At 45.2% G+C, this 27,873-nt stretch overlaps 1 protein-coding gene across 1 annotated transcript; it reads right to left on the bottom strand.

Annotated features, from left to right (window-relative positions):
- Positions 1-2,285: 2,285 nt before the first annotated feature.
- C1QL2 (complement C1q like 2) lies at positions 2,286-6,562 on the bottom strand. The gene is made up of 2 exons (XM_028533517.2): positions 4,773-6,562; positions 2,286-4,177 (listed from the first exon to the last, which is right to left on the bottom strand). Exons 1-2 carry the CDS (start codon positions 5,454-5,456, stop codon positions 3,998-4,000), a joined length of 864 nt encoding a protein of 287 aa, XP_028389318.1. The 5' UTR covers positions 5,457-6,562; the 3' UTR covers positions 2,286-3,997.
- Between the last annotated feature and the right edge of the window lie 21,311 nt (positions 6,563-27,873).

The raw sequence follows: 27,873 nt of genomic DNA, 5'->3' as shown, positions 1-27,873 counted from the left end.
GGAGGGAAACACATAAACTAACTCTTGTTTCTTTTTGTTTCAGTGAGAGGAGGCCTTCTCCAGACTTGGTTAGCCAGCTGCAATATAGATACTGACTTGAATGTACAAGTCCTCTGTTGAATATAAATACAAAAAGATAGAGTTTTTTAAAGGTATGGATTGACAGGATACATAAGTTATTCATCAATCAGAAACACATATTGGGTGTGAGTGTTCCAAAGCATTTGCTCAATAGAATCGGTGAAGCTTGGAGCAACTGGTCTTTATAATACATTATGTGGTCCCTCCGTGGTGGGATCATGGCTCAATGCAGAGGGATGCCTGATGTTTGTCTTTGGTGCCCAAGAGAACCATCTGCTCACACAGATTTAGCAGAAACCATAACATCTACCTGAATTTCCAGGGCCAGGTGAGTATCTCATGTACTCAAGCAGTCCTGAAAAAAATGAGTCACATAGAAACAGACCCTGGGAATGAAGAAAGAGCCCCCTTGCCAATTAGGGACAACCATGCTCACTTCAGCTAAACTCTCTGCATCTGCAAGATGTCCCCTCCCCACCCCAAAAGGGGGAAGGGAGAGCTGTTACAGAAGAAAGGGTCAGTGGGCCCTAAGAATAGGGGTTTACTGTTGGAGACAGGTCCAGATGAAGCATTTGGGGTTTGTGACCAAAGGGTCCTGCTGGACCATCAACTCTGACCCCTAGGCCAGGATATTCAGCCAAATTCCTCAAAAGTGGGTGCTGTCTGAGAGAGTCCAGGGCCAAAGAATCAGAGCTGGTTCTTTTCACCTAACACTGCAGAGGGTCTTGCAACTCCCTGAAGAGAAGAAGGGATGGGAAGTGAGCCTGACCCATCTGCTCTCCTCTCAAAGGCTTGGGAACTCTGGAAGGTGCATATGTGTACCTGTGCAGTCAGGCAGACGCTTGGCCAGGAGGTCTGGGTTCAAGTCCCAGCTCAGTCTCTTATAAGCTTTGTAAACATGGGCCAGTCACTGGCCCTCTCTGAGCCCTTGTTTCCCCATCTTCCACTTGGACAGGATAATACCCTCCTACTTCTGAGAGATGCCAGCATGACAATCGCAACCTAAGAGCACAGTTAGAAATGGACCTAAAAGCATTTAGGAAATTTAAACAATTCTTTATAAATATGATGAATGATAACTCTCTATTCAACTAGAAGCAAGAATGATAAGTGTTTGGGACAAAGGGTTTCTTGCATTCCACATGCACCCCAAGTTTGATGGCAAACAGAGTTGGTAGGGGTGGGAAGCCTAGTCTCCCCCTCCCTCCCTGCTTCCTTCTCAGGGAGTCCTGCAGGAAGATCATGGGATCATGGACCTCAGTGGACCACCAGGGTCCTGTCTTGGACATGGAGTGTATGCAGACAGAAGGAGGTTGCTCCTGAGCTGGCCCTGCCTCCTGCTGGCTGCCTCATCAATCTATCATCCTCTTAGCAGCTGACACCTCTGGCAGCACCTCCCGGCAGCCCAACATTAGAATTGCAAGAAGCCTGTTTGCACCAGGGAATACAGATGGAGGAATCTCAGATTCAAATTTGTCTAAGTATTATGAACAGCCAGACCCAGGCAAGGGGTTTCTAGTGCCCTTCCGCCAAAGGGGAGCAATGGGGATTTTGTTAGAAGTACAAATTGCTTCTTAATGCAGAGGATAAAGCTGGGTGCTGGCACCTCCTTAGAAATTCCTCCTGCTCCCAGGAAAGCCACTGCTGCATGTCAATTTTAATTTTTGAAATTTAAACCAAGGGCTTTGTGTGTAAGCTCCATCTCATTGGAGGAAGAAAAAGAATAAGTCAAAAAGAATTAGGAGCCCACTGGGGATTGCAGATCCATAGCAATTAGACTTCATTTGCGTCTCAGACATTTGGTTTTAATCGCATTTCTGGATGATACAATCAACAAGACATCAGAAATTGATACGTATGCAACTGTCGATGGGGCCCAACTCTGCCCTCCCCAGTTCCTGGGCTCAGCTGGGTTTGGGCTCCACAATCAGCAGGGGTGAAGTGTGGCTGAGGAATTGGGGTTCGGGTTTGGTCTAGAACTGGGGAAATGGTGTTTTGTGTGTGTGTGTGTGTGTGTGTGTGTGTGTGTATACATACATATCAGATACATATACGTGTGTATATGTGTGTTTTCCACCTTGCTGTTTTTAAGCCCCTTAACCCTGGACTCAAAACAACTGCAATCATTGCTAATATTCAAGTGAATGACAATGAAACATTATTCAAATAAAATAAGAGCATAAAGAAGAATAGCAACAGTGACAGGATGTGAAACAAGGGATATAATTGTCTTTTAAATGGGAATTACAGCTTTCATGTCCTCCAGCAACTAAAGTCAATCACACCGTGATTTGGGGGCTGACATACAACCAATAACATTGTCACACACATGAACCTATGAATGCATAAGTGTGTGTGCATGTGTAACATAGATTAGTGATGACAACCACAACAGTATATCCATATGAGTGTGTGCGTGTGTGTATGCCTCCAGCTTTACACAGGTACACACTGTGGGGTTACCCCTGTGTACACACATTTCTTCAAATAACTGGTCAAAATGAACTCAGTGCTAACAGGTGGTTAACTGGTTATTTTATAGATAATTTATTGTTTATTGGAATTTAATGATCTAAAAACAAAAAAAGTAAATCAAAACCAGGTGCAGTGTTTTCCTCCCTTGTGTGGGTGGAATGTGGACAGAGGAGACCACACACATTCGGGCTCAGAGCAGGTGCCCACAGCACCATGCACTTGGGTAGGGAAGACCCCAGAAAAGGGTGTCCCTGACAAAGGGATTGTATCCATCTCTTCCGACACAGTCCTGGGTGAATTCAGAGAGCTGGATGATTCTCAGATTGCCTCCGTTTACCAGCTCTTTTGAGAGCTGTGGCCCTGGCTGGTGGTATGAGCAAATGGACAGGTACTGAGTATAGTGTGTACCTGAGTGGGTTTGTTCCTGATTGGACTTCTGCACTTCCTTTAAGGGACAAACATCTCAGAGATGAGCTGCTGACAACTGGCTCATTCCTGCCTCCACTCTGCATCCTCTACCCCTTCCTTCTCCACAAACCCCTGCCCTTTGACTTCCCCCAGCAAGGCTGGGAACTTGGTGATTCAGCCACTCCTCTCCTGTCTACATCTAATTTTCTCTCCCCCACCTCCTCTGGACTTCTCTGGTTCAGGGGAGAAATGCTCCGGGAAGGGCTGGACGCTGCTGCTCCACCACCCCACATCTTTTCACCCACCTCAGGTGGCAGGGACAAGGCAATGGCTGACAAGCAGGCATAGATGAGGCTATTCGGGACTCAGTTAAGGTCTTTATGCCAAGGTGGACATCTGGAGGTCTGGCTTTGGGGCCACCCTGACAAAAACATCACAGCCCGTAGTCTAGAAACATAATTTAATGCATCGCAGTTGGTCTGAGTCAGGAGTACGGTGAAGAAGCGAATTTTCCCTTTGCTGGGACTCTTCAGCGGTGGGGTTTTGACTGATGGACAGGGACATTTGCACAAGTATTTAGAGTCTCAAAGGACACCCCAGGGAGGTCATGCTCATTTTGGCCTACCTCGCTGGCCAGGAGTGGAAGGCCCCCGTCTCAGGGCACTCGGAGGAGGAGGGACTGGAAGAGGGCAGTTATTCCACCCATCCTGCCCAGTCCAATCAGGTTTGCAAACTGTGCTGCGGCCATCCTGCCACTGTCCACCGCCTCTGGAGTTCAGGTCACGCTCATCTCCCCACGTTGGCGTTGCCCTCCCCCTCCCCAGGTTGGGGACATGGACCAGGAGCACTGCCCAGAGCGCAGTGAGTCGCAGACACACTGAGGACGGGAGCGGGGCAGGGAGGACAGCAGGAATGTATCTTTTCCAGCGATATCAGAACCGTCATGAAGCGAGAGTGGTCCTTGCTAGGGAACAGCGCGCCCCCATGAGTATGGGGCGGCCTGAAGCCACCTCACCTCGCGCTCACTGCGACTCTAGTCCGGGTACAGAAGAAAGCCGGAGAACGTGCTGTACTTGTTGTTATTTCCTCCATGCGCCTTCCCGCCATCCAGCTTCACATACACTTCGTCCCCAGCATCGAGGTGAAGCACCACGCTGTTACTGGCGTAGTCATAGTTCTGGTCAGCGTCCTGCGCGATAGCGCTGGCCCGGACCTGGGGGCAAACCACCGGCGCTGTTGGGTTGGGGCACTTCTGCCTCGACCCTTACCCGGCCCCCACCTGGCGCGCCCCCTGGCCACCTTCTGTACTTGGCTCCGGGGCCCACACTCCCACCCAGGTTCCACTTTCTCTCTCCAACTTAGCTAACTCCTTCTCGGTCCCCTCTTCTCTGCTGGCAAGTCCGGGAAAGAGACCACGCTTCATGAACACTGACCTAGCAGGGAAGCGTGCAGACTGTAGGGCAAAGGGGTGAGCTGGGCGCACAGGAGGAGCTAAAGAAGAAAGGTTTCTTCTTTAGGAGCCCAAAGAACTGCAGGCAAACTACGCAAGTAGCCAGGGAGAGCAGTTTGAGGAGCGGGCCTCTGGGCGCTCTGGGCAAAACCTCCCGCGCTACATTCGGATGGACGCGACCAGGGTACATTGGGAAGCCGGATCCTGTGGCACGCTCCCTCCTCGGGCTCGCTCTCGCGCTTGCAAGCGAGAAGAAAGGACGTTGGCTCCCAAGCCCTTCGGGGCACCGGGTGAGGACAAGGGTCTGTAGGGACTTGTGGAACCGACAGGGGTGGGGATGGGAGGGAGGGTCACTGACCTGCCCGTTCTTGCAAAGGTCTGCCCACATGCTGGTGCCGTCGCCGCCGCGCATTAGGATGTGGTAGGTGAAGAAGTAGATGCCGCGTACCTGGCAGCTGAACTTGCCGGTAGTGGGGTCATAGTGATTGCCGAGATTGGTAACCACGTCATCGAACTTGAGCACCTCGTAGCCTTCGTGGGGGCTCTTGAGACCCACGTAGAAGGCTATCTTTGGACCACTGAAGGCAGCGCTGAGAGCGCCGGTCACTTCGCCCTCGGAATCATCGCCGCCCCGGGTTCCGCCACCCACCACCCCGTCACCTCCTGAAGCTCCAGCTGTAAGCTGTAGCCCTGGCAGCCCGGGCCGCCCCGAGTCGCCCTTCTCCCCTGGAGGACCCCTGGGACCAGGCGGGCCCGGCTCTCCAGGGGGCCCCCGCGGCCCGGGCTTGCCAGGTCGCCCGGGGTCGCCCTTGGGTCCCTGAATGAAAGGGGGTGGAGGGTTGGCGCTCAGGTCTTGCATGACTTCTAGGGCAGCAGTGCTGGGTCCAGGTGGCGACGCCTTGGCGCCCGCAGGGCCCCCGCCCGGTGCAGCGCTGTATGGATCGCAGATCATGCGGCAGGTGCCCATCATCTCATAGTGTGCTGCTCCGGGGGTTGTCGCCTGCAGCAGCAGTGGCACCGCGATGAGCAGCCCCAGTGCCATGGCCAGGAGCACGCCGACGGCCGCCAGGCAGGCACGCCGCCGACGCTGCCACTGCCGGGAAGCGACCGCCACCAGCTCCGCCTTGCCGCCCGGGGAGGTAATGGTTGGGCGGCGCGGGCGGCCCAGCTCCCCGCGCTCGGGGGCCGACTCCGCGGGTCCTGGCCGCACCTCCGACGTGGTGATCCCCTACACCGGACGCTCAACTACTTCAGCTAGTGGTGCCCCAGCCCAGGCGCAGGTGCTCACTGTGCTAGGGCTGTCCCGGAGAGCCGAGAAGCTCAGCGCGCATGGCGGGGATGCACAGGGCAAGCCCCGTGCCCTACGGTCCGGCCGGCGGGGGCACAGGGTGAGGATGCTGCGTCAGGGGTGGGCTCGGCGACTCTGACTCGGCTCCGCGGGGTGCGGCGGGGCTCCGCGGGGCTCCTTGTGCAGCGAGGGTGCCGGGTGTCTGCGGTGAGTTCTGCTCTGCTCTCCCGCCGCTCACTGGCTGCAGCGCTGAGTGGGTACCCAGCTACCCTGACGTAAGTAGTCCAGGGCTGAGATGCGGAGGCGGCGAGGCAACGCACGCTGCCATCACTCGGGAGACCGGAGACGGCGCCCTCAAGTCACCAGGCTTCCTTACTCCTCCTTTAGGGCGGCGTCCCTGAAAGAGATGGGAAAGGCACATTTCTTTCTGCTGGTGCCTGGGAGCCACAAGTGGGCGCAGTGGGCACAGCCGGGAGCCCAGCGCTTCAGACACACCCATCGCAGGCCACTCTCACGCGCCTCCCACCAACCACACAAGAACGCTCACGGGCGCACTTATGGACGCACACAGGCACCTCCATATGGCCACGAAGGCACCCAGAAACTTGATACCAGCAAGGTCTTGGAGAGTCACCAATCCATTCCCCTACCTCCGTGCAGGACCAGACCTCGGCCCACCAAGGAGATCTCAGACCATGAAGCCCTGTGCAAAGGACTTTCTGAATGCCCTCCCGAGCTACTTCTTCAGAATAAATCACTCTTCTAAGTAGATTGAGGACTCCAAGCTGCTATAGAGGATCCAGAAAACCACCCCATCAACTCTTTTAATGGCTCTTTGAAAAGCCCTCAGCCCCCTTCTTACACCCATAAAATGCCTGGCCTTTGTCTGCTGTATAAAGTTCATTTAGAGATGCAAATGCTAAACACCCAGCACTTGGTGGTAACCTTGGTGCACTCTGCTCCCACTTCCAGCTGGCCACTACCAGTCAGATCCTCAGGCAGGCAGGTGTCTGTGGATATCAGAAGCCCTCTCCTACTGAGGTGGGTTTATTTAAAAAGAAAACAAAAACAAAAAACTTCGAAACCATTCTGAGCTGAAGTCTCAACTAAGTGGTGACACCAGATTTAGAGAATTATTTTTTTCCAGTGCATCTTGAAACAATAAAGGAAGGATGTGAATACTCCTGTGTATTGATTGGCAAGACCTCCAGCTCATAAATCAAAAGTTCTGTCTTCTGGTTCTGCTCTTGCCCTCAGCAGCTATGTGACTTTGGACCAGTTGTCTCCTGCCCCAGCCCTCCCTGATGTGGAGAATACACCTGGCCAAGCCTGGGAGAAAAGTCCACCCACAGGCTTACATCAGTGTCTTGCAGAGTATCAGCATCTCTGAAACAATCTTGTGCCCTCTTGAGGCTATTGCTTTAAAGAGAACATTCATTTATCAGGTATTGTGTTCTCATGGGTTCCTTTAAAATCCATTTTGTTGCTCTGTCGTCACTCTGAACCACTTCCCCACCCCAACCCACATTGCTCCAGTCTCTCCCTTTATCAGTGTATTCCCCAGAGATTAACAGAAGATCTGGATCCTGGTACACCCACAGTACATATTTGTAGAAAAGATAACTAAACTGAGCTTGATAAAAACTTTACCTAGGAGAGAAGTGAGACAAGGAACTCTTTTTACTGGGCATTTGCTAAACTGTATCAGGCACTTTGCATGTGTTCCTTCATTTACTCATCCCAACAGTCCTATGCATTAGCAATTCCCCCATTATATAGATGAAAAACAAAGGCTTTGAAAATGTATGTTGCATGCCAGTGTTCTCCACCCACATGACCAGGCCAGGCTCCTCCTCACACCAAGTCCAGGGGCTGGCAGTGAATGCAGAATTGACAACTAGCTCCTGGCCACAGTCTTCATTGGATTGTTGGGTTCTGGGGACACTCTTTTCCCTTTTCCAGGGCCACACCTAGAACTAGTGAGACACAGTGACTCCAGGAGCCACACCACCTGGTTCCAAGCTTGGCTCTGCAACTTTGTGTCTGTGTGACCTTGGACAAATTGCCTCACTTCTCTGAGCCTCAGTCTCCATGCATGTTGAATAAGAATGACAAAAGTACCTACCTCAGAGTTATTTAGAGATCAAATGAGTGAATTAATATAAAGGCCTTAGCATAATAGCTGGCTCAATAAATGTTAGTTATTATTATTAACATTGATACTTTAGACCTCTACCATCATGCTTAAGACCACTAAGATGAGATACGTGGTCAGTAAGCAGGGTTGGGGAGATGAGTTTATGATTTATGAAAGAGAGAAACCCAGAGATACCCCACACACCCTATCTTTCTCTAAAGTCAAGAAAGGGAACCACACTGTGCTTCCCACATTCCCTTCAGCCTGCCATGCTCAGGCTTCCTGCCCTATCTTAAGACTGACCAGACTATTTCTGGTCATCAGCTCCACCTGGACAAACATTTTCAGGCAGATAGTTACTCTTTTTTAGTTTCCTGGCCCTGCAGACTATCATCCCCAAATCCTAGTGTTCTTGGCCCTGCAGGATCTGTCAGGGAAGAAGCAAGGAGGAACAAATGTATGAGATCCAGCTTTTCATCCTCACAGACAACGCTACCTGTCCTGAGGATCAGCATTCCCAGGAGCACCTACAGCCCTACACAGAAGCAGCTTTCTTCCAAGTTCAGCCCTCCACCATGGGCAGGGAAAGCCACAGCTAGAGAAGACAGAGCAGGCAGCCTCCCATCCCAGACCACATAAGTCTTGAGACCTGCCCTTTCTCCCTCTCTCCCTCCCTTCCTTCCTCCTACAGTGACAGAGCCAGACAGAGTGGCCTGCTGGATTATTTGACACACTTTCTCATCTACCTGGCTTCTGCTCCCCATGAGAGATTCACATCATCAGTGACTATCTTCTCATTACTATTGTAATCTTTATTAGCATGTTGTCTTCCATTTTGACTGTATTTTTACATTTCAAGGCCCAGTAATGAATTAAATATGCACAAAACTGCCCCTAGTAGTCCAGCCTGCATTTCTTCCACCAGCATCCATTGACAACTAGTCACCTCCAATTTTTTACCCGCCAAAGCCTTCATGGTCTATGACATATGGTTTGACACTTGATCACAGGCTGTTTTGTTTGCTGCTCTAATGGCCAGCAACAGGTACCCTCCTCATTCATCTGCATTACAGTGTCTTCAACTTGGAATGCTTGTCTCTACTCTTCCCTCTAGACTCATCCTTAATTATCCTTCAAGTTCAAGCTAAGTCCAGTTCACCTTCTTGTCCAAAGTCTTCCCTGAACCCTCCCCAAGAAGAGTTGACAATTCCTGAGGATAAAGAGTACCTTGAACATGCATATCCCTGCCATCATGTATCATGATGAAAAGTTTGTTTACTTCTTAGTTTCCTACAACAGGCTTTAACTCCCATAGGGCAGAAATCATTCATGCATGCATGTGTCATTCATTTGTTCAATAAATACTCATTGAATTCAGTTGTGCTGCATGCCGAGTGTGTAGTGGTGAACAATACAGGGATGGTTCCCCTCCATTTTGGCTGTCCAGAAAGCCTTCCTCGACTTCCTCCTCTTTCTACTTATGTTCTTAGGTTTGCATCTGAGCTGCCACTATCTGGCATAGCTGTTTATTGACACATTTTCTTTGAATTAGACCTGTGTCCCCCACTAGACTGTAAGCTCTTTAGAGAAATCATCTTGAATACAATGGCCAATCTCTTGGCTCCATCCACAAGGGTAAGGGCAGCATGACATAAAAGGCCACATCATACAAGGCCTTGGGGTCCACATTAAAAGATGTGGCTTTTATCCTGAACACAATCTAGAGACTCTTAAGGAGTTTTAAGCAGTGGAGTGACATGATGCACATTTTTCAAAGATGACCCTGGCTGCTGTGGTGAATGGTGTGGGGGAGGGAGTGGAAATGAAGAAACTAGTCTGAAAGCTATTGCATTATCCAGTCAAGAGGCAATGGTGTTTTGGTGTGAGTTAGTAGAAGAGAAGTGGGTGAAGTCTAGATGTATTTTGAACGTGGAATACAGTGCTCTTGCTAATGGATTTGAGAAGAAAGTTGAGAGAGGAGGAGAAATCAGGGTTAACTCCTTAGACATGGCTTAAGTAACTGGGTGAATGAATATGAGAAAGGGGATTTTTGAGGAAGAACAATGTATTGCAGAAGATGGAAGGTGGGAGGTGAAAGGATTTGCGAGCTCACTTTAGTAAATGTTAAATATGAGGTGTCAGTAAAATATTTAATGAAATCACTACATGGCTAATAGACTCAGAGATGAGGTCAAACTCATAGCCTTGAGAATGAAGAATGAGGATTGGTAGTGGAAGAGGGAGAACCCAGTCTCGTGAAGAACAACCCCTCCACCCTAGTCATCACAAAGAGGATTAGAGGAGAAAGGGAAATCTTCACCAGAGATTGAGAAGCAGCATCCAGACTAAAGAAGACACCTAGCAGAGTGATTTACAGAGGAGAGCATCTCAAGAAGGAAGATATAACCATTTACTTAGAAATGTGCTAAAAGATAGCGTAAGATGAGGACAAAAAGGTATCCAGTGGGTATGGCAACATAGAAGTAGCTCAGGGCTGTGGCAGAGATAATGCTGTATGCTCACAAAACCATTTCCTTTTTCCTTTTTTTCCTATAGTTGGGCAGAGCCAAACTATATTTCCCAGTTTCTCCTTCAGAATGGTGGGGACACTGAACAGAACATGGGAGTGATGTAAGACATTTTCAGGCCTGGCCCCTAAAATCTTCCATGCAATCTTCTAAGCTCTCTTTTACTTGATTTGATAGCTAAACACAGAGGCTTTGAGGTTCCTAGAGATGCAGAGCCACTTGATAAAGGGTGCCTGGCTCTCTGAATGACTGTGGAGCAGAACTCTCTCTTCCCTCAGGCTCATGCCACCCCACACTGAGCAAAGACCTAAGTGAGAAATCAATCTAAATTGTGTTAAACTACTGAAATTGGGTGGTTATTTGCTACAGCAGTTGGCCTAGCCTGACTAATACAGAAACTGTAGGAAGATCCTTTCCAATTGAGTAGTGGGAGGGAAAGCTGGACTGCAGTGGATTGAAGAGTAAATGTGAGAGAAGAGATGGAAACATTGTGTGTAGTCAGCTCTTGAGAAGCTTGAGAGGAAAGTAACAGAAATTGGTGACAACCGAATGCTGTAGGGTCACAAAGTTAAGGTCAGCGACGGGAGAAATATGAGCGTGTTTATTTGCTAATGAAATGATATAGCGTGGTGGGGGAAATCAACAATCAAGAGAGAGCTAGAATAATGCAGTCTGACCCATAACAAAAGTTCAATAAATGTTTTATGTTTTTAGGAGTAATAATAGGTAATATTTATTGAGCACTAACTATGTGCTAGGCACTATGCCAAGAATTTTAGATGTATATTCTTTTAATGTTCTATAAGACATGAGACCTTACTTTAAAGATGAGGAAACTCAGATAAATCTGTATGTGTACAAATGTATGTAATTTTTTGAGTAGTTGCTCCAAGGCATGGTGGGACCCCAGACAGGTGTCTGTCAGAGCCTGGAGTTCAAGCCACTTGGCCATTCTAGCTGAAGTCTTCATGTATGCATTATGCCTATCTCCCAACTAGACTGTAAGCCTCTGGAGAGCAGAAACTATCACAAGGACATAGTAAGTGTTCAATAAACATTTCTAATTCTTGAGTATTTTATATTGCTTGAAAGAATTGAAAATCTTAAAAGACAGTATGATGGAAGAGTAAGTACAGAGGGTAAAGAATGAACACCAACCTTGCCAGCTATGAAAGTTCCCTTTAGCCTGGTAAAAACCAGAATGGCTTGCCTTCTTTCTTTTTTTTATTCCTTCCCTCTTTCCTTAGTCATGTACTTGCTCATTCATTCTCTCAGTAAGAATTTTACTGAGCATCTACCATATACAGAATGCTGTGCTGAGAGAGGAGGATTCAAGATGATGTCCTTGTTAAAGTGCATATAGTCTATTTGAGAGGACGAGACTAACAAATAGAAAGCACTAACAAATAGACTAACAAATAGTAAGATATCTGTTTAGGCAGTGTAGACAAGGAGTAAACAGAAAGAGACTGGTAAAAGCAAGTCATTGTGGCCATAATACCTGACGAAGCCTGTTCCATGATGAAGAGACATAGCATAACCCTAAAGGACAGGTGACATTTGAACCAGTAAGAGATGTGGATAGATAACAGAGGTGGAGCTATCCACCAAAGGGTGTTTGGAGCACAGTGAATAGGCTGGTCTCTACAGAGCAGAGGGGTCTGTACAGGGCTGGCGAGACTGTAAGTTGCATGAGCCATCAAGCCCCAACTCCCCAGAAACAATGATTACTCTGACCTCCAGGTCCATTTTCTTTATGCATCATTTTTTTAACATTCTGGAGCTATTATACTAGGCCTTGCCCTGTGCCTCTCTTTGTGTACCCAGCCCCTAGCCCCTAGACTTTCACTTTGCATATTGAGCAATTACTTTGAAAGAAAAATAAAGGAAATAACATTTTCTACTCTGTACTGGGCTCTGGGGTCAGTATTCTATGCAGTATGGGCACCACAGCCTCTCCAGGAGGTCCTTGTTCAGGCAAGAACAAGGCTGAGCATGCAGCTTCCACTGTTCTGAGATGCTGGGCCACTGTGACCTGAGTGCACTTTTCTGTTTCTAGCTCTAGCTCCTTAGAGCTCACAGCTGAGGGAGTGGCAGAAAAATACTCCAGCCCCTGAAGATATTCAGACAGTCCTACTCAGAAGCCAATGAGGAAGTGCCCACCAGGCCCATTAGCCCAGAAGCAGCAGCAATATAGTTGAGTCAAGGATGTCAGCCAGCTGGGGAAGCCCTTGCCTGGCCCCCTCAGAGACTGTGGCTGCAGCCCTAGTTATTGTTTTTCCAAGGAGCTGGTTTTGGTCTGCTTTCTCCAGGGCCCCAGCCCCCTGCAATCCCCCCAACTGCCAAAGACAATTCCCTCAGAACCCTCAGGTGGTATTGATTTAAGCTGGGTTCCTCACTGAGCCAGCCTTATCCCCATGAGGTGCCAGACAGTCAAGCCACACTGCCCACTCTACTTCTCTCAGTCCTTCAGCAGGTAGGGTGGTATGGCTTCATTATTCATCCACGGAGCAAATATTGATTGCCTACTATGTACAAGATACGGGGTATCCAGCTAAAATAAACACTCTGCACTTGCTGAGTACACTTACACAGATTATCTTTCCAACCTCCCTTTTTGCCTTCCTGATAATATTCGTCCACATGGATTTTACCTCACTGGAGTCACCTATGCCCCAGTGCTGGGGTGACACATGTGACCAGTGACAATCTCAAATAACCCTTGCAGTATCTTACTTCTCTGAGTAACTTTTTGCCTGTAGGAGGCTGTATGTTCTTCAAAGACCCTGATCCCACAGAACTGGCCCTGGGACTGGGTCCTCGACACGCCATTGTGGGGTGGAGCAGAATGAGACAGGAAAGCCCACTGCTGAGCATGTGTCTACTCTGGGCAGCACAGCAAGCCACCAACAGCCCCTGACACCACCAGAGGGGTGTGGTTTCTTGTTTTGTTTTGTTTTGTTTTGTTTTTCAGGCCTGTGCTTATTTTGTGCTGTTAATAAAGCAAGTTTCCATGTCTGGAAACATACCTATTGACTGAAAATGGAAACAGGCTTTTGATTCAAAAGTTCATCAGAGACCATAAGGATTTCCCCTATAGGGAAATGCAATCTTTTGTTCATGCAGATGGAGAACTTGGCCATGGAGCAGAACCCTCCTCCCACCTCTCCAACATTAATGGAGCAGCTACTCCAGGCTGAATAATGAATATACTTCCTGGCCCTGAAGACACTGAAAAGGCAGGGGAAAAAATAATACAGTGCCACAGTGCTCCTGGGACCTCTGCCATTTCTGTGCCCTCCTGGAGAACATGGCTATATCTTCTGTACCACTCACTCTCCCCTTGTGACCATCCTGTGGGTCCCTGGCAAGCATTTCTTTTCTCATGGACTCTGTGTCCATTTGATGGGATATCTAGGGGTGGGGGGAAGATTTAGATGGAAAATGATGGCAAATTTAGCTAAGATACCATCTATGCAGTGCAAAAATACTCTGTGATCCTATCAAAACTCAGTCCCATCAGTGTCTCCTTGAGTGAAAGAAGTCCAGCCTTTTCTTTCCCTTCCACAGGGTGCACCTGAAGGGCCTGTCGCTGTCCATGGTGCTAACGATTGTGGCTGAGTGACTTCCCTTGGCAGGAAGGGATCCTGTTTCAGTAATCCAAGAATTAACTCATGTTCCCAGCTTTGATGTGAGGCTATAGTTCTGTGTGGAAACGCTGGAGAGTCCATGTATGCCTTCCTCTCCTGGCCTCACCCCTACTCAAGAGACATGCCCCCAGGCCAGGCCAGAGGTTGGATTGCTGAGAAGAACTGTTCTCTCTGGGTCCCAGCTTTCCTTCCTCTTGGCTACTCACTCTGTGTACCCACTCTGACACACACACACACACACACACACACACACACACACACCATGAAACACAGCTGTAATGAGGCAACCACTCAATTTCCTCCCAGTCAGGAGACAGAAATCAAGTGCAAGGCTAAAAGTGCAGCTTTGACACCAAACGTGCTTCCTCTGCATTGAAATGTGTTTGATTTTCTTGTGTTGTAAAGATGGGAGGAACACATGGTCCTGACAGATTCACTGAGGGAGGGTTGTAGCTCTGGGAGACGGTGGTCACCCAGTGGGCCTGACTGGCAGTCATCAGGATCCAGAAAAGCCTTCCAGTGCCCACCTCAACCAAAATTCTGGCCTCCATTATAGTCACTCTTAGGAACAAAACAGCAATCGTCAAAGAGTTTTCCATGAGCTCATACTTGAAAGAAAAAAAATATTCTTAAGTAGAATTGGTTTGGGAAATTCTGAATCAAAATATTTGCAGTGTGTTTGTTTCACTGATGCACTTGTCAGAACCTTTACTATGCCAACAATCATCATGCTATTTTTCCCTGACATAGTTGGCCAGCTTTTATATAGTACATGGAGTACTCAGAGCATGGATTCTAGAACATTCTGACTCAGTTTTCAGCCCTGCCTCTGCCATTGACTACCTGTGCTGCCTTGAGCAACTTCCTTAATCTTCCTGCGCCACTATCTCCTCATCTCTGAAATGGGGATAATAATAGTACCTACTTCATAGGGTTGTTGTTAAATGAATTAAATGTGGAGAGCTCTTAAAAGGGTGTCTGGCATACAGTAATCCCTGGAACACTGTTGCCTAACATTATTATCAGCAGGGACACTAATATTCCTGAAACCCAGTCTGGTAAGTGCTGGGTTAAGGCACTGTCTTTGGAAGGCTTCCACAGAAATGCCACAGCTTTTGCACAAGTTGTTTCATTTTACCCACCTGGAACATCCTTCTCACTGTTTCAAACTCCTAATGAATTCTTTTTAGTCTTCAAAAGCCAGCTTAAAAGTTTCCTCTTAGGAGAAGCCTTCTGTGAATTTCTCAAGCAAAAGTCACTCTCTAAAAACTCAAAACAGCATTTTGGCTTGGAGTGGTCTTTGATGGGTGAATTTGTTACAGAAAATTGGAATGATTACTTTATGTGTGTCTCTCTCCCCCATGGTGCCACGAGCTCTTTAAGAGCAAGAACTATAGTCTATCTCCAGAGCCCAAGTGCATAGCACAAGGCCTGGGACATGCAGAGTGCTCATCATGGGAATAATGAATTAGTTAATTGTGCATGCTTGCATGTTGCCTGGGAAGGTGGCATGTGACACCCTCCACCATTCACTAGCACAAAGAAGTGAAAAGCATGAATGACTCATGCCTCCTCCAGTTACAAGATGTGTGACCTTGAGCAAGTTGCACCACTTCCCTGAACCTATTCCTCATCTTAACAAGTTACCAATACTTATTACTTCTTAAATCTGAGGGAGGATTACAGGTAAACATCAACCCTGCCCATTCCTTCAACCCCATTTCACACATACACACATATATACACATATACACATATCTTGGGCTTTTTGGGGGGTAAAGGGAAGAGAAAAAAAGAAAGCAGGATCCAGGGATTTGCAAGAGGAAGTGAGAGGTTGGTTATGATAACATTCCCAATTTCAAATTCCCTGAGAGTTACCCCTAAGCACACCTAACTTGACTGCCCTGGCCTGTCAACTCCATGCAGGGTTCTGGAAAGGAGGAAACCTTTTCAAAGCTCGTGCTTCTTAAAAATGAGGGAAAGGAATTAATGTCACCAAAGGAAGCCCCCTCCCCACACTGTGCTCCCTCCTGCAAGTACAGGCCCTAGCAAGAGTCTACAACCACTTCCCCACTCCAGGCCTCAGTTCCCTCCTCTGTCGGATGGGTGCAATCACTTGAGCCCTGTTTACTCAGAGGTGGGGTAGGAGTGGAGTAAGAATTACACTGGATGGGCCCTAGGAGGCAGCGAAGAAACAGATGTCCTCTCCTGGACCGTGGCTCCTGTCCCCCAGCCACTCCAATCCCTGAGTAACAGAGTAAGGGGCACCTCTCCTGTTCTTTCCACCTCTCTTTTCAGTGACAGCAAAAATGGAATCATAGCTATAGGCTGTGGATTCAGTGGCCCCTCCCAGAGGATGCAGGCTTCCCTGGTGGCTGGCACAATTCACTCACAAAGACCTGAGGCTCAAAGTGAGGACTGGTAGGAGCAGCTCAGTCCAAATAGTGGTTCAAATGTAGCTGGTCATGGTAGTCTCTGCTACACCACCTGCCCAGCTCTGCCCACCCAATCCAAGCTTCACACACCTTTTCTGTCCTTTTTTTATTTTTAAATTTTATTAGAGTTTATTTGAGGCAAACTGACAACATATGTAGGGAAGCATGATCTTAAACACTCCCCACCTTTCCTGCCCTTTAAAATGCCAAAGAACTCTGCTCAGCCTTTGTGCATATGACAGAGTGATTCTCTGAGAGTTGAGCACAGCTACCTTTCAAATACCCTAGCAAACAGTAACCCATTGAGTCACAAACACTGTAGCCTGGATTAGTATGATCACAGCCTTCTGAATGATCAAAGATCCCCTGGGTAGCCTGGCAACTGGCAACAGGTGAGTGGAAAGAGAATGAATCTTGGCACCAGAGCTGGGTTCAGATTCTGGCCTCTTACTGCCAGGTGACACATCTCTGAGCCTGAGTTTTCTCACTGTCAAACTGACATCATAGCATCACTTCACTGAGTGCTGGACAGGAGTAGATAGCATCGTGTGTCCAAGGTGCCTGGCACATAATAATCACTCAGAGCATTTAGTCCCCTCTCCCCTGCCTTCTTATCAGTGAGAGAACTGGCATGAAGGGCACAGGGTATAGTGGTGGGAGTGAGGCTAAAGCTGAAATTGGGCCATTATGCTGGGAGATTTACTTTCACTAGGGCTGGCCTGGTTGTTTCAGGGTTGGCAGAGGTAGTGTGGGGTGCAGAGTGCCTCTGGGGCTGCTGTTCATGAGGATCCCCTCTCAGATACCTGGGAGGTAGGAGGGAACTTGGGCTAGCTTACCTTTCTTTGGCTCCTTCCTGGCTCTCCACCTGGGGATGCCCTGCCTGCCCCTTCTCAGCTACCATTTGACAAACCTACTCTCCACGCAGGAGGGTGAGCCAGATGGCTGAGTGTGGCCCATGTTGACACAAACATGGGAAGAATCTGTGGGGAACACGAGCAGCTATGGCCTCTGTCTACAAGAGAACAGTGAAGGGCTGCCCAGCCAGGCAGCCCCATGGCAGGGATGTGTGGGGAATGCAAGTGGGCCCAGGCCCTCAGGGGTTGTCAGGCTGAGCCTGGCTCAGAAGCCACTCCAGCTCCCTGTGACTTCCTCTGGGACCCTCACTCCTCCTGCTCAGTTGAGTCCTGGAGTGGAAAGAGGAAAAGACACGTCTGCTGTGTGTCCACTGAGTGCCAGGGCTTCATTCGAGTCAATAAACTTATTCCATTGTCAGCCCTGCAAAGCAAGTACGACAAGGGCTGGGGGTAGTGATGTCTGTGCTTAAATGGGGGCTCATTCAGGGGATCTCAGAACTTTGATGGGGGAGAAACTCATCTCTATTATCACTCTAATTGAAATTTAGCATTTCCTTGCATTAGGAAGGTAAGCAAGAAACTACATAAAGTGTTAACAATACTTGTGACTTTGTCACCAAGAAGAATCACAGGCATCTTCATAACATAGTATAGTAATTATAGATATGACATACAGTCATGTGATATGCAGATGCTCACCAGTATAGTTAATGAAACACATTAATAGAAAAGCACGTGTATTAACATAGTATAAATTTGAGTTGTAAAACATTTTGATAGCCCTGACCAGTGTGGCTCACTTTTGGTTGGGCATTGGACTACAAAGCGAAAAGTCACAGGTTTGATTCCCTGTCAGGGTATATGCCTGGGTTGCGGGCCTGTCCCTGGGAGCACATACTAGAGGCAACCAAGCGATGTTTCTTTCACACCTTTTTTTTAATTTTATTTTAATCATTGTTCAAATACAATTTTCTCCCTTTTACTCCCATTCCAGCCCACCCACCCAACACTCCCCACTTCCCTCCCATTACCACCCTCCCCCTAGCTTTTGACCATGTGTCCTTTAAATTTGTTCCTGTAAACCCTTCCCATTCTCCACTGAAATTCCCTCTTCTCTCCCCTCTGGTCACTGTCAGTATGTCCCCTATTTCAGTGTCTTTAGTTATATTTTGCTTGTTTCTTTGTTTTGTTGTTTAGATTCCTGTTAAAGGTGAGATCATATGGTATTTGTCTTTCACTGCCTGGCCTGTTTCATTTAGTATAATGCTTTCCACCTCCATCCATGCTGTTGCAAAGGGTAGGAGCTCCTTCTTTCTTTCTGCTGCATAGAATTCCATTGTGTAAATGTACCATAGTTTTTTGATCCATTCATTTACTGATGGAAATCTAGGTTGCTTCCAGCACCTAGCTATTATAAATTGTGCTGCTATGAACATCAGGGTGCAAATGTTCTTTTGTATTGGTGTTTTAGTGTTCTTAGGATAGGGTCCCAACAGTGGAATTGCAGGGTCAAAAGGCAGATCCATTTTTAGTTTTCTGAGGAAGTTCCATACTGCTTTCCATAGTGGTTGTACCAGTCTGCAGTCCCACCAACAGTGCACTAGGGTCCCCTTTTCTACACAGCCTCTCCAACACTTGTTTTTTGTTGCTTTGTTTATGATGGCCATTCTGACTGGTGTAAAGTGGTATCTCATTGTGGTTTTAATCTGCATCTCTCTGATAGCTAGTGATATTGAGCATCGTTTCATGTGTCTTTGGATCTTCTCTATGTCCTCCTTGGAGAAGTGTCTGTTCAAGTCCTTTGCCAATTTTTTAATTGGGTTACTTGTCTTCTTAGAGTGGAGTCATGTAAGTTCTTTATATATTTTGGAGATTAAACCCTTGTCTGAGGTATCATTGGCAAATATGTTTTCCCATACAGTTGGTTCTCCTTTTATTTTGATACTGTTTTCTTTAGCTGTGCAAAACCTTTTTATTTTGATGAGGTCCCATTTGTTTATTCTTTCCTTTATGTCCCTTGTCTACGAGACATGTCAGTAAAAAAGTTTCTTTGTGAAATATCTGAGATTTTCCTACCTACGTTCTCCTCTAGGACTTTAATCGTGTCACAGTTTATATTTAAGTCTTTTATCCACCTTGAATTTATTTTTGTATAAGGTGTAAGTTGGTGCTTGAGTTTCATTTTTTGAATGTAGCTGTCCAGTTCTCCCAACACCATTTCTTGAAGAGGCTATTTTTATTCCATTTTATGTTGCTGCCTCCATTGTCAAATATTAATTGACTGTAGAGACTTGGGTTTATTTCTGGGCTCTCTGTTCTGTTCCATTGGTCCATGTGCCTGTTTTTATGCCAGTACCAGGCTGTTTTGATTACAGTGGCCTTGTAGTATAGTTTAGTGTCAGGTATTGTGATCCCTCTTACTTTACTTTTCTTTCTCAAAATTGCAGCAGCAATTTGAGGTCGTTTATGGTTCCATATAAATTTTTGAAGTGTTTGTTCTATGTCTGTGAAGTAAGTCTTTGATTCTTTAATAGGTATTGCATTGAATGTGTAAATTGTTTTTGGTAGTATGGACATTTTGATGATATTAATTCTTCCAATCCATGAACATGGTATATGTTTCCATTTGTTTGTGTCTTCCTTGATTTCTCTCCTCAGTGTTATGTAGTTTTCTGAATACAGGTCTTTTGCCTCTTTGGTTAGGTTTATTCCTAGGTATTTTATTTTTCTTTTTGCTATGTTGAATGGTATTTTTTTTATTTCTGCTTCTGCTGTTTCATTGTTGGTGTACAGAAATGCCTTTGATTTCTGGATATTGATTTTGTATCCCGCTGTTTTGCCAAATTCATTTATTAGGTCAAGCAGTTTTTTGGTGGAGTCTATAGGATTTTCTATGTACACTATCATGTCATCTGCAAACAGTGAGAGTTTTGTTTCCTGCTTTCTGATTTGGATGCCTTTTATTTCTTTTTCTTGTCTGATCACGGTGGCTAAAACTTCCAGTACTATGTTGAATAGAAGTGGTGAAAGTGGATAACCTTGTCTTGTTCCTGATCTTAGTGGGAAAGATTTTAATTTTTGCCCATTGAATATGATGTTTGCTGTAGGTCTCTCATATATGGCCTTTATTATGTAGATGAATGCTCCCTCCATTCCCACTTTGCTGAGTGTTTTTATCATAAATGGGTGCTGTACCTTTCAAATGCTTTTTCCACATCTATTGATATGATCATGTGGTTTTTGTCTTTGCTTTTGTTTATGTGACGTATTACATTTACTGATTTGCGAATATTGTACCATCCTTGCATCCCTGGAATGAATCCCACTTGGTCATGGTGTATGATCTTTTTAATGTACTGTTGGATGCGGTTTGCCAATATTTTGTTGAGGATTTTAGCGTCAGTGTTCATCAGCGATATTGGCCTGAAGTTTTCTTTCTTTGTTGTGTCTTTATCTGGTTTTGGAATTAGGATGATGTTGGCCTCATAAAAATAGTTTGGGAGTTTTCCATCTTTTGGGATTTTTTGGAATAGTCTGTGAAGGATAGGGGTTAGTTCTTCCTTAAATGCTTTGTAAAATTCTCCTGTGAAACCATCTGGTCCAGGGCTTTTGTGTGTTGGGAATTTTTTGATTACTGCTTCAATTTCTTTTGCTGTTATTGGTTTGTTCAGGTTTTCTGCTTCTTTTCCATTGAGTTCTGGAAGATTATATTTTCCTATAAATTTGTCCATTCCATCTAGGTTTTCAAATTTTTTGGCATACAGTTCTTCGTAGTAATTTCTTACAATCCTTTATATTTCTGTGGTATCTGTTCTAATCTTTCCTCTTTCATTTCTGATTGTGTTTATTTGGGTCTTCTCTCTTTTTTTTCTTGATGAGTCTGCTTAAAGGCTTGTCAATTTTGTTTATCTTTTCAAAGAATCAGCTCTTGGATTCATTGATCCTTAGAATTGTGCTTTTAGCCTCTATGTCATTTAATTCTGCTCTGATCTTGGTTATTTCCTTCCTTCTGCTTGCTCTGGGCTGTCTCTGTTGTTGTTCTTCGAGTTCTTGTAGACGTAGAGTTAGGTTGCTTGTTTGGAATGTTCTAACTTTTTTAGGTGGGCCTATATCGCTGTGAACTTCCCTCTCAGGACTGCCTTGGCTGTGTCCCATTAGTTTTGGGTTGTTGTGAGTTCGTTTTCATTTGTTTCCAGAAACCTTTTGATTTCTTCCCTAATATCATTCTTGACCCATTCATTGCTTAATAGCATGATATTTAATCTCCCTGATTTTGAGTGTTTTGGGTTTTTTCCCTTGGGGTTGGTTTCTAGTTTCAGTCCCTTGTGATCCTAGAAAATGCTTGGTATGATTTCAATTTTTTTGAAATTGTTGAGGCTTGTTTTGTGTCCTATCATGTGGTCAATCTTTGAAAATGTTCCACGTACATTTGAAAAGAATGTGTATTTGGCTTCTTTGGGATGGAGGGTTCTGTATATATCAGTAAAGCCCATTTCATCTAGGACATTGTTCAATGCCACAATATCTTTGTTGATATTTTGTTTGAAATCTCTGTCCATTTTTGATAGTGGGGTGTTAAAATCCCCCACAATAATTGTGCTGCTGTCCATATCTTTCTTGAAGTCTTCTAAGATTTTCTTTATGTATTTGGGTGCTCCTATGTTGGGTGCATATATATTTACAATATCTATGTCTTCTTGGTGGATTCTTCCCTTGAGTATTATGAAGTGACCTTCTGGGTCTCTCTTTATGGTCCTTTTCTGGAAGTCTATTTTGTCAGATATGAGTATTGTTACCCCAGCTTTTTTTCCCTGTCCATTTGCTTGGAAAATTTGTTTCCAGCCCTTCACTTTCAGCCTATGCAGATCTTTTATCCTGAGGTGGGTCTCTTGTAGGCAGCATATTTGTGGGTCATGTTTTCTTATCCAATCAGCTATCTATGTCTTTTGATTGGAGCATTTAATCCATTTACATTTAAGGTTATTATTGATAGGTACTTATTCATTGCCTTTTGTGTATGTGTGTTCCTCTCTCACTCTCTCTTTTCCTTTCTTTCCTTAAAGCAGTCCCTTTAGCATCTCTTGCAGAGCTGGTTTAGTGGAGGTGTATTTTTTTAGACTTCTTTTGTCTGGGAAGCTTCTTATTTGGCCTTCTATCTTGATTGAGAGCCTTGCTGGGCAAAGTAGCCTTGGTTGCAGACCTCTGGTTCTCATTACTTGGAATATTTCTTGCCATTCTCTTCTGGCTTGAAGTGTTTCCATTGAGAAGTCAGCTGTTAGCCTTATTGGGGCTCCCTTGTATGCTACTTCCTGTTTCTCCCTTGCTGCCTTTAAGATTCTCACTTTGTCTTGGAATTTTGCCATTTTAATTATGATGTGTCTTGAGATGTGCCTCTTTGGGTTCCTCTTGATTGGGACTCTCTGTGTTTCTGGATTTGTGTGACTTTTTCTCTCATCAAATTAGGGAAGTTTTCCTTCATTACTTTTTCAAATAGGTTTTCTATCCCTTGTTCTTCTTCTTCTCCTTCTGGTATCCCTGTTAAACGGATATTATTACCTTTCATATTGTCCTGCATTTCTCTTAATCCCTCTTTGTTCTTTCTGAGCCTCTTTTCCTTTTCTTGCTCTTTCTGGGTGTTTTCTTCTACTTTGTCCTCTAGCTCGCTAATCCGATCTTCTGCTTCATCGATCCTGCTTTTCTTTCCTTCTACTGTGTTTGTTCTTCAGTTCAGGAATTGTATTCTTCATTTCCTCTTGGCCCTTGTTGAGAGTTTTTATTTCCTTTTTTATGCTGATGTAGTTTTCATTGAGTTCATTGTAGCTTCCCTGTAGTTTCTGGTAGCTCATTGTGAGCTCATTGAGCTTCCTGATGATCATTGCTTTGAACTCTATATCTGATAGTTGAATTGCCTCTATTTCATTCAGCATTCTTTCTGAGGCCTCCTCCTTTCCTTTCATTTGGGGATTGTTTCTTTGTCTTCCCATTGTTCGTGAGACTCTTCTTGTTAGCCTCAGTTTCTTAAATTGATCACTTCTGGCTCCCTGGGTTTGTGGTGTGAACTTCTTTAGTAGAATAGCAGTGAGTTTCAGTGGTGCAGTTTCCTTGATCTCCCAAGCTCACTGGTCTTGGGCTGTCATTTAAGTTGGCTTTGTGTTTGCCTTTGGGTTTTGATTGTTGTTGGGTCTTTCTTTGGTGGTTCCTTCCCACCAGCTGTTTGAATGAGGGTCACTCTGTCCAACACCTCCTGTATTTTGTTGTGCTGGTGAGGGAAGGTTGTGTTGAAGCTGGTTCTTCCATGTGTATAAGGTTTAAAGAATTCTCTCTTGCTCTTGTTCAGTTGTTTGTATTGGGAACTGTCTCTACTGTTTAGTTGTATTTCCAGATAGGCCCTGGATTGAGGTTTGTGTGGTTACCACTCCCTCCTTCACCTTCTTCTGTTGTTATCTGTTAGTGGTTCCTTTGTTGTTGGGTTTCCTCTTCTAGTGGGTATCCTGGTGTTCACCACCTCCACCTACTCTTTTTTGTCATCAGTTGAAGGGGGAAGGCAAAATGGTTTAAGATAGCAACAGAGAATTCTATGATATTTACAGTAGTAGCAAGTAGGGAAGAGATAGGAGATCCTTTGACTATGTATAGTGTTAACCGTGATCTTTCACCCAGCTAGCTGATTTTTAGAAAGGATGAAAAGAAGATAAGACTCTTGTTGTGGAAGGAAAGATTGTGAGTTGGATCTATAAAGCAGGGAGATTGTGGGAGGTCAGATTATGGGGCAAGGTGAGAGTAAAGGATAGTAAATAGGTGTAGTGTGTGAGAGAATAGAGTAAACCACTACAGTAATAGAGTTCAGGAAACTTTGAAATGGGCTAAGATCTGTGGGGGGGTGTTCTGAAGTAATTACAATTGCATGGAACAGCAAATATTTACAATAATATTATGGCAACAATCATATGACAGAATCTGTGAGATCTAGGTAACAAGAATAGGGAGTACAGAACCTCGAGGAGTGTGCTAATGGGACACAGGTGAGTTAAAGGACAGTAGATTAGCAATACAGTATGGAAAGAGATATCAGGGGATATCAGGAGCTATCAAGCTTTCAGATAATACAATATATCCAGCCTAGCAAAGCAGACTATACAAAAAGAAGAGGGATACAAAAATACTATTAAAAAAAGATGTAGGTAGAAAATCCTATAGACTCCACCAAAAAACTGCTTGACCTAATAAATGAATTTGGCAAAACAGCGGGATACAAAGTCAATATCCAGAAATCAAAGGAATTTCTATACACCAACAATGAAACAGCAGAAGCAGAAATCAAGAAAAAAAATCCCATTTGAAATAGCAAAAAGAAAAATAAAATACCTAGGAATAAACCTAACCAAAGAGGTAAAAGACCTGTATTCAGAAAACTACATAACACTGAGGAGAGAAATCAAGGAAGACACAAACAAATGGAAACATATACCATGTTCATGAATTGGAAGAATTAATATCATCAAAATGTCCATACTACCAAAAGCAATTTACACATTCAATGCAATACCTATTAAAGTACCAATGGCATATTTCACAGACATAGAACAAACACTTCAACAATTTATATGGAACCATAAACGACCCCAAATTGCTGCTGCAATTTTGAGAAAGAAGAGTAAAGTAGGAGGGATCACAATACCTGACACTAAACTATACTAACAAGGGCACTGTAATCAAAACTGCCTGGTACTGGCATAAAAACAGGCACATGGACCAATGGAACAGAACAGAGAGCCCAGAAATAAACCCAAGTCTCTACAGTCAATTAATATTTGACAAAGGAGGCAGCAACATAAAATGGAATAAAAATAGCCTCTTCAAGAAATGGTGTTGGGAGAACTGGACAGCTACATGCAAAAAAATGAAACTCGAGCACCAACTTACACCTTATACAAAAATAGATTCAAGGTGGATAAAAGACTTAAATATAAAATGTGACACGATTAAAGTCCTAGAAGAGAACGTAGGTAGGAAAATCTCAGATATTTCACACAGAAACTTTTTTACTGACATGTCTCCTAGAGCAAGGGACATAAAGGAAAGAATAAACAAATGGGACCTCATCAAAATTAAAAGCTTTTGCACAGCTAAAGAAAACAGTATCAAAATAAAAGGAGAACCAACTGTATGGGAAAACATATTTGCCAATGATACCTCAGACAAGGGTTTAATCTCCAAAATATATAAAGAACTTACATGACTCCACTCTAAGAAGACAAGTAACCCAATTAAAAAATGGGCAAAGGACTTGAACAGGCACTTCTCCAAGGAGGACATACAGAAAATCCAAAGACACATGAAACGATGCTCAATATCACTAGCCATCAGAGAGATGCAGATTAAAACCACAATGAGATACCACTTCACACCAGTCAGAATGGCCATCATAAACGAAGCAACAAACAAGTGTTGGAGAGGCTGTGGAGAAAAGGGGACCCTAGTGCACTGTTGGTGGGACTGCAGACTGGTACATCCACTATGGAAAGCAGTATGGAACTTCCTCAGAAAACTAAAAATGGATCTGCCTTTTGACCCTGCAATTCCATTGCTGGGACTCTATCCTAAGAACACTGAAACACCAATACAAAAGAACATTTGCACCCCGATGTTCATAGCAGCACATTTTACAAGAGCTAGATGCTGGAAGCAACCTAGATGCCCATCAGTAAATGAATGGATCAAAAAACTATGGTACATTTTCACAATGGAATTCTATGCAGCAGAAAGAAAGAAGGAGCTCCTACCCTTTGCAACAGCATGGATGGAGCTGGAAAGCATTATGCTAAGCGAAACAAGCCAGGCAGTGAAAGACAAATACCACATGATATCACCTTTAACAGGAATCTAAACAACAAAACAAAAAAACTAGCACAATATAACCAAAGACACTGAAATAGGGGACATACTGACAGTGACCAGAGGGGAGAGAAGAGGGAATTTCAGGGGGGAATGGGTAGGGTTTACAGGAACAAATTTGGAGGACACATGGACAAAAACTAGGGGTGTAGGGTAATGGGGGGAAGGGGGAAGGGTTGGGTGGGTGGGCTGGAATGGGAGTAAAAGGGAGAAAACTGTACTTGAACAATGATTAAAATAAAATTTAAAAAAAGATGTAGGAATACTGGAAAAATAATAATAATACAAATATGCAATAACTTGCAGGTTCTCTGTAGTAGCAGAGTGAAATGTGTCCCACTGTCCCAGCTGTTGTGATGCCCCTTCTTTGGGTTCAACTTTGATCTTTTCACAGATCCAGGATTTTGTCTCACTTGTAGGTATTTAGAAAAAATTTTAAAAAGTAAAAATAGAAAAGGCAGATGAAGGAAGGAAGAAGAGATAAAATTGGAGGAAAGGAAGAAGGAAGGAATAAAACAATAAATCAGGAAAGAGAGGAAAAAGAAATCAAAAGAGAATAAAAACAATAAAAATTTAAAAATTAAAAATTGTTAAAAAAATAGAATCAAGTTAAAAAGTCTCTTGGTTTCAAATTGGCCAAACCCGTTTTTCAGCTCTTGCTGGCTGCGGCAGGCTGAGAACTGATTGGTATGGCTTTTCTTCCTTGGCCAGCGGAGCTCACACTGGCTCCTCAGCCACGCACCCTGGGTGTGGGAATCAGGTCTTTCCCCAGGGTTACTGCTGTGGGCTGGGGTGCGGGGATGCTCTCCCTGCACACGCACCTGTGTGCCCATGCACCCGCCCCCACAGCTGGGTAGCAGGGAGGCTGGAGCCACTGATCACTTTAGGAGAATTCCCCAAACAGTGTCTGTGCCTATTCACTCCTTCCTCTTGAGAAATTCCTCCTGTTCAAGCCTGCCGTGCCCACAGTGGCCTGGCTTCTCCCGCTGCCGCCAAACTCTCCAGCCGGACAGGTGACTATGGGGGACAGGGTCTGCTGTGAGACCCAGCCTCTCTGGTGTCCACAGCCTCCAAAGGTGCTCACAGCCCCTGTGTGTTTGCTAGGACCTGGATTCCTCCCAGTGCTGCTCAGACCTTGTTTGGCTGGGGAGGGAACAGTTGCCCTGGCTCTCTCCAAAGGACTCTGTGGCAAACGCAGCAGCGGGCCCTGGGTCTGGGGCTGCAGCTCCCAGACCACACGCTAGTCCCCGGGACCCTACCCTGTTGCCGCATTCTTCTTAGGGTCCAGTTTTTCGGTTCTGCCACAATCCTTGGTCCCCTATTTTCACAAATGCTGAAGTATGTTGGTTGCTTGTTTTTCTACTCCATAGACCGGTCAGGATTTTCTCCCCTGAGCAGAGGGAAGCTGAATCTGCTCCTTTCTACTCTGACGCAATCTTAGCCCCTCTCTCACACTTTAATATTTCTCTCTCTCTCTTTCTCCCTCCCTTCCCCTCTCTCTAGTAATGAATAAATAAAATATTTTTAAAACATCCTGATTATTTAAAACATTATTTCCATTGTAACCCTGTGCATTTTATTTTATGCATAGTAAAAAATCTTTTCAGGAGAGGTCCGTGGCTTCACCAGGCTGCAAAAGGGGTTGTTGGCACAAAAAAGATTGGGAGCTTGA

The sequence above is a fragment of the Phyllostomus discolor genome, chromosome 4 (assembly GCF_004126475.2).
Source record: "Phyllostomus discolor isolate MPI-MPIP mPhyDis1 chromosome 4, mPhyDis1.pri.v3, whole genome shotgun sequence".
Taxonomy (NCBI): Eukaryota; Metazoa; Chordata; class Mammalia; order Chiroptera; family Phyllostomidae; genus Phyllostomus; species Phyllostomus discolor.
Note: the sequence above shows the minus strand (reverse complement) of the source record. Positions and strands in the feature narration are given on the sequence as shown.